The sequence below is a fragment of the Botrytis deweyae genome (assembly GCF_014898535.1).
Source record: "Botrytis deweyae strain B1 chromosome Unknown BDEW_002, whole genome shotgun sequence".
Classification (NCBI taxonomy): domain Eukaryota; kingdom Fungi; phylum Ascomycota; class Leotiomycetes; order Helotiales; family Sclerotiniaceae; genus Botrytis; species Botrytis deweyae.
This window is the reverse complement of record NW_024066209.1, coordinates 207,177-220,088: the sequence shown is the minus strand read 5'-3', so window position 1 is coordinate 220,088 and position 12,912 is coordinate 207,177. Positions and strand designations below refer to the sequence as shown.

General features: G+C 45.3%; 5 protein-coding genes across 5 annotated transcripts; 2 read left to right on the top strand and 3 right to left on the bottom strand.

The window, feature by feature from the left end:
• Positions 1–863: 863 nt before the first annotated feature.
• Positions 864–2,740, bottom strand: EAE98_000779 (uncharacterized protein). Its single transcript, XM_038948397.1, has 3 exons — positions 2,141–2,740; positions 1,926–2,089; positions 864–1,718 (listed from the first exon to the last, which is right to left on the bottom strand). The coding sequence occupies exons 1-3, from the start codon at positions 2,200–2,202 to the stop codon at positions 1,504–1,506; spliced, it is 441 nt and encodes a 146-aa protein (XP_038814663.1). The 5' UTR covers positions 2,203–2,740; the 3' UTR covers positions 864–1,503.
• A 279-nt stretch (positions 2,741–3,019) lies between these two features.
• On the top strand, positions 3,020–5,214 carry EAE98_000778 (uncharacterized protein). Its single transcript, XM_038948396.1, has 4 exons — positions 3,020–3,237; positions 3,338–3,824; positions 3,876–4,627; positions 4,676–5,214. The coding sequence occupies exons 1-4, from the start codon at positions 3,118–3,120 to the stop codon at positions 4,898–4,900; spliced, it is 1,584 nt and encodes a 527-aa protein (XP_038814662.1). The 5' UTR covers positions 3,020–3,117; the 3' UTR covers positions 4,901–5,214.
• Positions 5,215–5,483: 269 nt separating this feature from the next.
• Positions 5,484–9,921, top strand: EAE98_000777 (uncharacterized protein; the record flags this gene model as incomplete). Its single annotated transcript, XM_038948395.1, has 3 exons — positions 5,484–6,157; positions 6,210–8,756; positions 8,805–9,921. 3 exons carry the CDS (start codon positions 5,484–5,486, stop codon positions 9,919–9,921), a joined length of 4,338 nt encoding a protein of 1,445 aa, XP_038814661.1.
• Positions 9,922–10,540: 619 nt separating this feature from the next.
• Positions 10,541–11,179, bottom strand: EAE98_000776 (uncharacterized protein; the record flags this gene model as incomplete). Its single annotated transcript, XM_038948394.1, has 1 exon — positions 10,541–11,179. One exon carries the CDS (start codon positions 11,177–11,179, stop codon positions 10,541–10,543), a length of 639 nt encoding a protein of 212 aa, XP_038814660.1.
• Positions 11,180–12,257: 1,078 nt separating this feature from the next.
• EAE98_000775 (uncharacterized protein) lies at positions 12,258–12,770 on the bottom strand (the record flags this gene model as incomplete). Its single annotated transcript, XM_038948393.1, has 1 exon — positions 12,258–12,770. The coding sequence occupies one exon, from the start codon at positions 12,768–12,770 to the stop codon at positions 12,258–12,260; it is 513 nt and encodes a 170-aa protein (XP_038814659.1).
• Positions 12,771–12,912: the final 142 nt, after the last annotated feature.

Below are 12,912 nucleotides of genomic sequence, written 5' to 3'. Positions count from 1 at the left end.
GAGGCCCTTTTCATCGCACCCTACCCCCCTTCTGCAATGTGATATTTTTGGATTGATAATATACTCAGATTATAGTTGTTATTCAATACACTGTCGGAGTTTCAGAATTGAATACATCCTTCTCCTTCTTTAGAGGAAGAGAGTGGACATAGGCTAGACGCGTGAGTTGAGTATTCCACATGTCTCTGAATAGTAGATAAATGACTCTGCTGTGACCTGAAATATAAATTGGACATTCAAGTTTAGCTTGTGATCTTGGGGTTATGATAGCTATACTGTAAGACTTTATGTATTCAAGAACCATGTTGTCATCGTGGAGATGGTGTTTAATATTAGGAGAAACGGACGATTACTTCTTAGGCTTTGATAACATACGAACTCTATAGAAACACACTCGAATATGGCTTTCCATATAAATTTGGCCATGCTTCTTCGCTCTCATCACCCATCTCTGCTATACTAAGAAGTAGAGCAAGTACAGTTGACAATGTAAATCGAGGTGATACGTTTTAGACAACAAGTATCGAAACAACATCAGATACTTCGCGTAAGAACTCCGAACGCGACATGAGTGATAACTACAATGGAGTTTTCAACTTAGATAGCAAATCTGATGCACGACCTTCCCTTGAGATAGCTTGGGATCTTGAACTTCACACTGGTTACACCCTTGTAGTGGGCAGAAATTGTGCTTATAGACACAAGCTTCAGATTACAAGTCAAGTCAGACATCGGACGTATTATCTTGTTCACAGGAGAATTTGGAAAGGATTTCGAGACGTGGCAAGGGTAAATGGACTGATTACGATTTATTCATTAACGGAACTGACATATAGTCTCTGTGCGAGACCCTGCCAATACTAGCAACCCCAGAAGCTGGATTAACAAAAAAGGGGAATTGTATGATGATGCACATACAATCTACCTACATAGCGAGCTTGATTGCAGACGAGACATACCTTTGTCAGCTTGCAGACAATCTGCCTACACTTTACCCAGGGATGTGAAGCAGCTCTAAAATGAACTGTTTTCACCATTGATGTATTCAGCATTTCAAGGATAATTTGACAGCAATAAAGCCGACAGACAAATCCGGATAAGTTGTTGCGCTGGATTTCATGAACACCTAGACTTGGAATAAACGAGCTTTCTGCAACACTGTGTGTGGATGATTGCAAGTAAAAGAGAGTGCAATGATTTCCATGTTCAATGTGTTGACAAAAAACCCCGCTGATGACACAAATCAGGGGACATACGGCGAGGTTGATACCATTACAACACCGGAAAGACTTTTACATTGCATGGGAGGTGATAATAAGTCGGGATCAGGCCGGCCTCAATCTGATGAAATTCCAGATGCCTCAGACGTTTAATTTGTGGCAATCTCATTCTCTTGAAGATTCAAATCAGAGTGGAGTATCGATAGACTGTTTGAATTGAAATAGAGAACTTCACCGAAACAATAGAGCTCCTCCCTCTTCTGTCAAAATTATCCTCATAGTCTCAGTCGTCCATACCAGCCACCATGTGTTCCTTTGGAATAACAGCCTCTAACTCTCTAACTGCTTGCCTGACATTTTCGCCAAAATCGACTGAGGGGCCAGCGCTTCCCATCATCATTTTCAATCGACCGGTTGTGTCGGTGACAATCATCTTCAGCATCAAGGTTCGTGCACACACTTCTTGAAATACCTTCAATGCAGCATTTTCACCTGTGCCTATTGTGAGTGTCAGTGGAATGGTAACACTCGAGGAACATTTGGCCACGAAAGTATCCCAACAATCCAAGGCTTAACAATTATTCTAATCACTCAACGGGGTTTAGAAATTGAAAGCCTCTAGATATGAAACATCAAATTTCTGGCTACGATCTGGACTATTGTAACCCCTATACAATGCGCCAAACAGGGGGGAAATATACATACCTGGTGATCCTGTGCTGAATTGATCGACATGTTGGAGAGGACGTCCATTTAGAATGTTATCGTATTCGAGAAGCATGTAGCGACCACGCTTTACAAAATCCCAGAGAAAGAAGAGACTTGGACTTGGCTTGTGCGAGCTCCAGGAGGGATGTGCTTCTAATTCTCTATGCATGGGTCAGCGTTGGCAAAAGAACGTTCGGGAAGGATGGATTCACTCTATGACCTTCTCCAAACGGGTCTTGATATCATCTCGGAGTTGAGCTGGGACGGGCGCCATGATGGGCCTTCTCTGTTTCTTGCTAAAATTTTAAGGGATTTCAATCGGGAGAAGAGAATGTATCATTGGAATGACGAATGTAGCCCCCTATTTGTGGTTGTGAAGTAGGTAATATGATTGACTTCCGTGTTTGGATATTTGGATATTTTCATGTTTGCATGTTTGCATGTTTCCAAAGAGACGCAAAGATCGACACTAAACCTTATAGGTTAAGGATTGACATGAACGTGTCAATCAGTGAATCAAATCCGTACACTTAGAACTCATATATGCATGTAAATATCAGGGTGAACATCCGCCAATCTACCTAGGTCAGTAGGTGTACTCCAGCCCCATCCATTGGCATCGAGGTCAGCTGGAGGATGATATTGCACATCGTGAATTTCACTCTCTGTACAGCCATGATTGTTTAATGAATGAGTGGTAGCACGACTCAGTGATCATACGGTATTCAAAACCGTTGATATATTTCGCCAAACTTGTTTGGGTATATAAACACTTGTTACCGATAACATTCCATCAAACGTTTGGAATGAATGAACGATTGGATCAATTTTGGTTGAATCAAGGGTTGTCCTGTCCTGTCTTCGAATTCCTACCTACCTGGTACCTACTCACCGGTGCGTACGAGCGTACCACTCACCAGCTCACCATTTCCCCTATTTAAATGAAACATCGGCAGAAGAAGAAATCACCCCCCGACGATCTGGCCAGAAGTGATCCGTGCGCATTGTTGACCCTCCAATTGAGACTAGTGCCCCCTCCATTAGCGTCTCTCAAACTCAACACGCTAAGGTACCGGTAAACGTAACTTTGTTGTATCTTAGTTGTCACCTTCGTACCTGGTGAAACTCAATTGATAAAACATTTTCTCTTTCTCTTTTCTTTATACTGGAAGGAAAGTCGAAAGGAAAGATGACTTCCAATCCTCAGAGTACCAATGGCTCTGAGAGCGAATTCGAGTTCATCGAAACCCCAAAAGCTCCCACACCGACCTTTGAAAAGTTCGAGCCATGTGGTGTAAGGACAACAGCTGTAAGTTCATAAAAATTTTTCCAGAATTTCTTCATATCTGTCAACTTGGATTTGGAGCAAACAAGAAGGTCAATTGACTCTAACATATTATGGCAATTAGTACCCAGCTATCAAGAATGCCCCTCTGCCTGCAGATGCTTCTGGCAATGATAGTTTCTCGAACACCCTCCTTTTCTCCCTCATTGGTGGTGTCCCTCTATACTTCTCCTGGAAGGTTGGTGGTGGATTCAAGACTACCATTTTCTTTGGTCTCATCACCACTATTCCCATTCTCCTCGCATTCTGGACAGTATTCTCCAGCTTCTCTCCACGCAAAAATGAGAAGGCCAAGTACCCAGGACGTCCAGTCGAGCATTATCTTACCTTTAAGAACGAAGCCGATAAAATAAAATACAGCGGAAAGAACAAGATTCCTATGGAAACTTTCCACAACATGTACTTCGATGGAGAAGTTGACTTCAACGGTGACGCCCTCGAGGTTCTCGAGTACCGTCACGACTGGGCAAGCTTCAAGTTCACAATTAGTCTTTTCAAATATGTTTTCTTCAACTTCGCACCAGAAGTTATCATGCACACTCGCTCCCAGGGTAAGTGGCAGAAGATCTTCCTTTATATGAAAACTACTAACAACGTCGCAGATGAGGAACAAGTCCGTGATCACTACGATCGGGGTGACGACTTCTATGGCTGGTTCCTTGGTCCACGAATGATCTATACCTCCGGTGTTATTTCTGACATTAACCGTGAAGAAACTTTGGAAGAATTGCAGGATAACAAACTCGCCATTGTCTGTGAAAAGATTGGTCTTAAGCCTGGTGAGAAGATGTTGGACATTGGTTGTGGATGGGGAACCTTGGCCAAATTCGCCAGTGTTAACTTTGGTGCAAAGGCTACTGGTATCACTCTTGGCCGTAACCAAACTGCCTGGGGTAACAATGGACTTCGCAAAGCTGGTATTCCTGAAGAACAGAGTAAGATTTTGTGCATGGATTACCGTGATATTCCAGTTCCCGAGGGAGGTTATGACAAGATTACATGTCTCGAGATGGCTGAGCACGTTGGTATCCGTCACTTGACAAGCTTCTTGAAGCAATGCCACGATATGCTCGAGGATGATGGAGTTATGTTCCTTCAAGTAGCTGGTTTAAGAAAGACTTGGCAATACGAGGATCTCATCTGGGGTCTTTTCATGAACAGATACATCTTCCCTGGTGCTGACGCTTCTACTCCTCTCAACAACTATATTAACTCCCTCGAGAGCGCCGGATTCGAAGTTAAGGGTGTCGACACTATTGGTGTTCACTACTCGGCAACATTGTGGAGATGGTACAGAAACTGGATGGCCAACAAGGAGAAGGTTGTCGCTAAATACGGTAACAGATGGTTTAGAGTAAGTCTTCATGATTGCACGAATGGTCGCACATACTGACAATAACAGATTTGGGAATACTTCCTCGCTTCCTCTACTATTATCTCCCGTCAAGGATCTGCCACCTGTTACCAAATTACATTGGTAAAGAATCTCAACTCTGTCCACCGTATTGAGGGAATTGCAACACAATTCGGATTATCTGGCGCACTAGCTGCCGCCAAAGCCGATGTTCAGGCATACCGATCCAGAAAAGCTGCAGGTAGTGTCAGTGAAGATGTCGCCAGCGCATAAATGATTTGATTGAATGATTGAATGAATATATTACAATCGGTAAAAGGGTTTGGAGAGCCCAACTAAGATATTCAAGTATCTATATATTTATCGATGGGATACACAGAGCTAGATGTGTGACTGTATTCGTGGCTATATGCCAAAAGGGGATGAAGGGCCAGACCTTATGTAGAAAAGCTTCGAGCTTGTGGTATAATCTAGGTGATGCAAGTACTTGTGTACCTGAACACATGTAGCTTCAATCAATGATTTTTCGTACCAAAATGATTGAGAGTGATTCAAATACACGAATATTTCCAATCAGTGACTTCAATTGACGTTGAAACATCAATGTTGAATGATGATACGATACACATTTATTCAGCCCCTTTAACATTTTGTCGCAAAATCGGTGAAACTTGGGTTGTATGTATTTGTATATTAGAGGTCGCTAAGCCCAGCCTCTATGGTAACAGATTACCTGAGCTTCGTCATTTCGACCCCCGGACCGTGGTATCTTCTACCAACCTCGAACCCATTCCTTCAAATAAATGTCACAAATCTATCTTTCTTCAAACCTATTTCTTTTTTGTTCATACTCATAATGTTTTCGGGGTCGAACTCGTACCTTGGTGGTAACACTGGCCGCCAACCACCACAACAGCCGCAACAACAATATGGTGGTTTCCAGCCAAACCAAGGTTTCCAACCACAGCAGACGGGTTTCCAGCCACAACAGACTGGTTTTCAACCTCAACCCACTGGATATGGAAATCCAGCTCCTTTACAACCCAATTTCACGGGTTATCCACTTCAAGCACAGCCTACGGGATATCCTCAGCAATCTCAAGCAGGCTTCCCTGGAGGCCAGCAGCAACAGCAGCAGTTCAACAATGCTCCTCAACAGCAGAACTTCCAAACGGGAGCTCCCCCAATGCCGCAGATCCCGCAGCAATTCCAGCAGCCTCAACAGATGCAACAAGCTCAACCACCCCCTGCGCCTCCTGTGCAGCAACCACAAGCGACCGGATTTGCCGCAATGGCTGATTCATTTAAACCTGCTGTTGCAGAACCATCGAAGCCAAGAGGTCGCAGAGCCTCCAAGGGGGGAGCAAAGATACCTAGTATAAGACTTTCCTTCATCACAGCCCAGGATCAAGCAAAGTTCGAAACTCTTTTCAAGTCCGCTGTTGGGGACGGGCAAACACTTTCTGGAGAGAAATCGAGGGATCTTTTACTACGCTCAAAACTAGACGGGAACTCTCTGTCGCAGATATGGTAAGCATTAAATTATTCAATGGATATAGTGTTGTGCTTATGATTATTATAGGACCCTCGCAGATACTACAAGATCTGGACAGCTGCATTTTCCCGAATTCGCATTAGCTATGTACCTCTGCAATCTCAAGCTAGTCGGCAAACAATTACCATCCGTGCTTCCCGATGTTATCAAAAATGAAGTTTCTAGCATGGTGGATATCATAAATTTCGCCATAGATGATGATGCACCAGCGGCAACGAATGCGCCCAATTTTGATGGTCGTCAAAACACCGCAACACCTCCGACTATCCAACAGCCACAGCCAATGGCGTCTAACTCCGCACTTCTCACTGCGCAAATGACTGGTTACCCTGGACAGCAGAATAACTTTTCGGGTGGATTTCAACCTCAGCAAACTGGTTTCCAGGGCTCAATGCAAACTGGCTTTCCTGGACAGCAAGGAGGATTGCAGCCTCAGCAAACCGGGTACAATCCAACGTCAAATCCGCAAGCAACGGGATACAATGGACCACGCCCTCCAATGCCTCCTATGCCATCCAACTTCAGTTCTCACTTGTCTCCCGCTCAGACGGGCATGCAAGGCGGAATGATCGCGCCACTGAATAGCCAGCCTACAGGAGTCGATGGCCAATGGGGTTTGGTCAATGCGCCAGCCCCCAATATTGATCTACTACATTCCCGGATGATGCCGCAACAAGGTCGAGAACAAGGCAACTTTACAACAGCCGGTATAACAGGCAATGCTGAAATTCCATGGGGAATTACGAAAGAAGAGAAGACCAGATACGATTCCGTTTTCAAAGCTTGGGATGGGTTTGGTAAAGGATATATTAGCGGTGATGTCGCCATTGAAGTTTTCGGGCAGAGTGGTCTCGAGAAGCCGGACCTGGAGCGCGTGTGGACCTTAGCAGATCACGGCAACAAGGGGAAGCTTAATATGGATGAATTCGCGGTCGCTATGCATTTGATTTATCGAAAGCTCAATGGATATCCTCTACCAGCCCAACTACCTCCGGCGCTTATACCCCCTTCCACTCGTAACTTCAATGATTCGATTGGGGCTGTCAAATCTTTACTTCACCAAGAATCCAATTTCCGCAAGAACTCTGGTGCTACCCTTTTGCCACAAAAGACTGGAGTGAGCTACCTCAAAAACCATTCTTTCCGTGGTGACGCTGTTCCAGGTCGCACGGGCCGTAAAGATGCCACAGTATATAAAAACAACGACGATGATGTTGGATATAAATCTAGTGCTCGTCGCAGACTCGGAGCCACTTCTCCACGACCTTCGTCTCCGGGATCAACAACTTCTAACGATGAACTTTCTCTAGAGCAACTTAGAAAGAAAATTGCGGAGAGACAAGTGATACTAGATGCAATTGATTTCAAGGCCGAAAATGCGGCAGATGAAGATGATGCCCTTGATCGTAAAGACCGCCGTGAAGCTGAGGATCTGTATCGCCGCATTCGTCGTATTCAAGAGGATATTGATGCACATCCAGATGCATCGTTGCGTAACGTTGATTCCGGCGCCGAGCGTCGTGCTTTGAAAAGGCAGTTGCAGACATTAACGGATAAGCTTCCAGATATTGCTTCACGTGTCCGAAGAACAGAAAGAAGTATTGCTGATGCCAAGCTTGAATTGTTCCGTCTAAAGGATGCTAAAGCTCACCCTGGAAGTGCCTCTAGCATTGTTGGAACCGGTCCCGGCGGCGCTATCACCGAATCAGATAGACTCAAAGCAAGAGCTAAGGCCATGATGCAACAACGTTCTGCTGCTCTTACTGGTAAGAAGATTGAGACGAGTAATGATGACTTGGATGCGCCAAAACGCCTAGAAGAAGAAAATCTCAAGATTCGAACCGAGAAGGAAAACAACGAGCGCATGGTTCAAGATGTTGAAGAAAGCGTCCGTGATTTTTCACGAGGTTTGGAGGACAGCCTAAAAGATGGCGGTGAGAGCTCATCCAGTGAGCATGAGAAGAGACGCTGGGAAGATGGGCTAGGTGTTGAGGATGAAGTCAAAGATTTCATTTTCGATTTGCAAAGGAGCAGTAGGAGTGCCAGAGTTCGAACTGATGATCGCAGCAGAGAGAATCCTCGTACTGAAGTGTCTCATGCTAGCCCTGCTCCAGCAGCTCGTAGCGAAACTCCATCGTCGCAGCCATCATCTACGCCAGCCCCTGCTGGAGGTTCATACTCACAATACAAGACTCCAGAAGATAGAGCAGCTTACATCAAGCAACAGGCTGAGAAGCGCATGGCTGAGCGTCTGGCTGCTCTTGGCATCAAAGCACCATCTAAATCTGGGGAGACAACACAACAGAGATTGGAGCGTGAAAAGAATGAGCGTGCAGCCAAACTCAGACAAGCAGAAGAGGAAGATGCTAAACGTGAAGCCGAAAGGCAAGCTAGAATTGCCGAAGAGCAGGGTGTACCTCCACCTGCACCTGAGCAACCAAAGGAGACCGCCAAAAAGCCACCTCCACCTCCTTCAAGGAAGGCCGCCAGAAGTGACGCTAGTGAACGCAAGGCCGAAGAGGAAAGAATCATTAACGAACAAAAGGCACAAATTACTGCCACAAATGAGCTAGAGTAAGCGAAACTTGTATCTGACTTCTTCTACACTGCTAACATTCACAGGGACGACGCTCAACGACAAGAGATTGAGCTTGCAAAGGAACGCGAGGCGGCTCAGGCTCGTATCAAGGCCTTAGAAGACCAAATGAAGGCCGGAAAATTGAAGAAAGAAGAGGAGAAAAAGAAGAGAAAGGCTCTTCAAGCTGAGACCAAACAACAAGAAGCTCGTCTCGCAGCTCAACGCGCAGAAATTGAAGCCGCACAAGCACGCGAAAGAGAATTGCAACGTCAACTGGAAGCTATTGATGATTCTGATTCATCTGATGACGACGAAGGTCCGGAGCAGGTTACCCCTCAAGCATCAACGCCCACTCAAGGAAGCCAAGAACTTGAGCGCAAAGAACCTTCTCCACCACCTCCGCCACCTTCAATCCCAGTTGTTGTATCGCCAGTCCCTGCTGCTGCAACAACAATAAGTCTCCCATCACCAACCCCACAAGTTACTAGCCCTGTCGTCAGCCCTTCAGTTGATACAGAGACCCGCAATCCTTTCTTGAAGAAAATGGCTCAATCCGGTGACGCACCTACTGCATCTACCGCATCTAACAATCCATTTCATCGCCTTCCTGCCCAAGAACTTTCAACGCCTGCACCAATTCAAGTTCAACCAACAGGTAACAGGCCATCTCGCGTTCGTCCGGAAGAAGATGATTGGGATGTTGTTGGATCTGACAAAGAGGATGATTCCTCTGACGATGAAGGACCTGGTGCAGGTGGCGCGCGTCATTTGGCATCAATCCTTTTTGGAACCATGGCACCTCCTCGCCCCTTATCATCCATGGGCAACGAAGCCACATCTGCGCCTGAATCTCCTGCTGTAGCTTCTCCACCGGCGGCAACTCCACCACCTCCACCTCCAGTACCTAACTTCAATGCTCCACCACCCCCTCCAATGCCATCAGCCGGTGCGCCAGGTGGTCCTCCTCCGCCACCACCTCCTCCACCAGGGATGGGCGCTCCTCCGCCACCACCAATGCCTCCAATGGGAGGCGCTCCTGCTCCACCAGCAGGTGGACGACCAGCTGGTCTCTTGGGTGAAATTCAAATGGGGCGATCATTGAAAAAGACACAGACTAAAGATAAGAGTGCAGCTGCTGTTGCTGGAAGGGTCTTGGATTAAATACCTCTTTAACCATTGAAAGAGACAAGATGAAATGGAGGATTGTGAGAGAATGGATTGTATCATAAAGTACTTTTGGTTCATAGTATTGGGCAAGGGGACATAGGTATGGGAGGTACGAAACAGGAAAGATAAGAGACGAGCATAATTTGTAGTCGAAGAAGTAGCAATTTGAAAACATCCTTTCGTTTTGATAACTATCTGATGCTTTTATCGCAGCGCAAGTTTTGTGGTTTTGCATTTGGAAATGATATTTATTGATCGTCTTGATTTCTATCTTCACATTTTGATTCATCTAGGTCTTACTGTCACAACAGAGCCCAATAAAAATCCTTCCATGAGTTACGCATAAATTATGGAGCTTCGACTAAGAAACTCAGGTTGCAGGTACTGCTAAAACAGGATCATGCCATGCTCGTTAATCTTTCCAAAAAAAAAAAGAGAAATTCTTCCATATTGTGCGTTTGGTATGAATGCAAGGGAATTACAGTACCCTGTGGGGCACCACGCATAATTATTTAACTAGTTAAAACTCAGATGTCAAATCTGACCTGCTTTATTCACACAATCGTTCTCTTTCCTCCATTCCAGAGCATTGTTCATGATGATTCCCATAATCTCAAAATGGAGCTCCAATAGTTTTGTCCCGCAACTCATCCGCCTGTCCATATATCAATTGTTCGCTCGCCCACGCTCTATCTTCTGGATTCATTCTCTCCAACATCTCCCTAATCCTAGCTTCGGCCTCTTCCTCCATCCTCGCTTGCGACATTTTTTCCGTGTCTCGGTGGGATAATGGTGCACCTCTAAACGGTCTGGGGAACCCTGGCATATCTTCCATGACTCGCATTTCCAGATCCCCACACTTTCCAGACTCAAATTCCCCTCCGTTGTATACTGAATGAGGCCATATCGTCGGTCTCGATCTGCGTTTGCGATGAAACCAGGAAAATCGCAAGTGCGAAGATTCTGGGCTCAAGGTCCAATCGTCATCCCTGACAGGATGTAAGAAGCGTTCTGGAACGGGAATTTTTAAGCAGAGGATGAGGAGGAAAGCGACAAATACGCTCACTGAAGCGACTATAACCGGCACGACAACTGCCGAATTGATATCATTCGAGCCAAAAGGTTTTGTAGGCAGTGAGGTATCCGTTGGAGAGGCAGGTACATCGGCGGGAGTAGCGATGGATAGAATATCCGCCATTGTCCAGGCATATTGGGAAGCCAAGAGCGAGGCTAAAAATACTAAACGTCGCATCGTGAGACGATGAATCCTTTTGCCTGATTAGAAGGCGCGAGGAACGACATTTGTGCTCTGCGTAAAGTAGCACACACAGCAAACGAGGCAAACGGAGCAAAAGACTCGAGTGTGAGCGAACACGGATATTTATGGGAACTTGTTGCAGCGCTCCTCGGAAAAGATGGCTAAATGCGAGGGTATTACTTAGTAGAGTCTCATTTGTCTGGAGAAGGAGAGGTCCACACGGAAGACTAACTGGAAGAGAATTATGATTATTATTTCATCCTAGCTTTGTTCCTTCGCTGCAACCCCCGCAAATACTTCCTTCACCGTACCGTGAGATGCTGATTTTGTGCCACCGTGGTTAGGGATTCCAATTGATGGCTGTAGAGATCTAGCCTATTTGACGAGATATACATTGCTATGCCTCTTTAATGCTGCAAGTGAATGAGTGGCTTGTGAGATACTAGGTTATTATTTTTGTTGAGTGCTATCATACTACTATTACCCGCATCCTAGCTCTCGAAGGGTTACATTGCATTTTTGATACTCGATAATTAGAACATCTCTGTACCTAAGATGTTTCTTCTACCTGGACCCCAGTACTACATCATTATGCTTCTCTTTGCAGGTGTCTCATTTATTGCAGGTACGGCTACATAAGTTTCATCACGATTATACACATAGTATAGCGCTTACTAGAAATCCAGTGAAGATCATATAATCATCAGCTTATGTATCTAGTAAGTCTCAAGTAGACTAGACTCAAACAATACCTTCGTAAAAAGTACTGGCGAGACTGGGTCATATTTATCCGGAAATCAAGCACATGGTCTCACGATATAAATACACATGCGATTTCTCTCATGATTCTATCAGTTCCAATTCTCGAACAACCCAGTAGTTTGGACTGGGGAAATAATATACACAAGGTACAGTCCATCCTACGATATTGAATTGGAGAAAAGCAATCAAAAACCCTCTCCCTCTCTCACACAATGCAAACGTTTCTGCACCACCCCGCTCATCTCAGCAGATGAATCATCACTCTAGACAAAAATCGGTTAATTAATCGCTCGTTTGCCAACCCGCCATACTAACCTCCACACTTCTCCTCGTACTTTCCCCGCAATCCTTCGCCCTGATATCTTCCCGTCCCAAAGTCTGTGTGACTCCTTCCCCAATTCACAAAATCAACTAACAAAACCACTTTCATCTCATGTCGCGAGACATCCCCCAACAGACCAATATCACGCGAGCAAACAAACAGAGATTTCTGCTCACCAGAAAATTCGCCCACATGCTCAATACTACGACACCTTTTGGTGTGGATCCTATGTAGCTCAGCCATGCGAGATGATTGGTTGTATAACCCCGCGATGAGCAGCTGACAAGCCCTCAAGCCGGAGATGTAATTGGTGGTAAGGGTGCTGAGGATCTTTGGTGTCCCATCTGCATGAATATTGTTAGGGCGTGTGCCAATTTTGTATGTACGTGGTGGTTTGAGTTCCCTTCCATTACTGTGGTGAGTCGGGCTTGGATATACAACGTGCTGTTGTCCTTCTCGCTCATTCATAGACGGAAGAAAAACTCCGTTCTCCGATTGCATTTGTGGTATCAAACCATCATGTACAATGTGTATGAAGATAGGTAGGTATCTTGATTCGAAGTTGGAACAGTGATAGATGATCGAGACTATTCGAGATCTTCTCATGATCACGTACAGAGTACATGTCTGTACCTACTGTCAT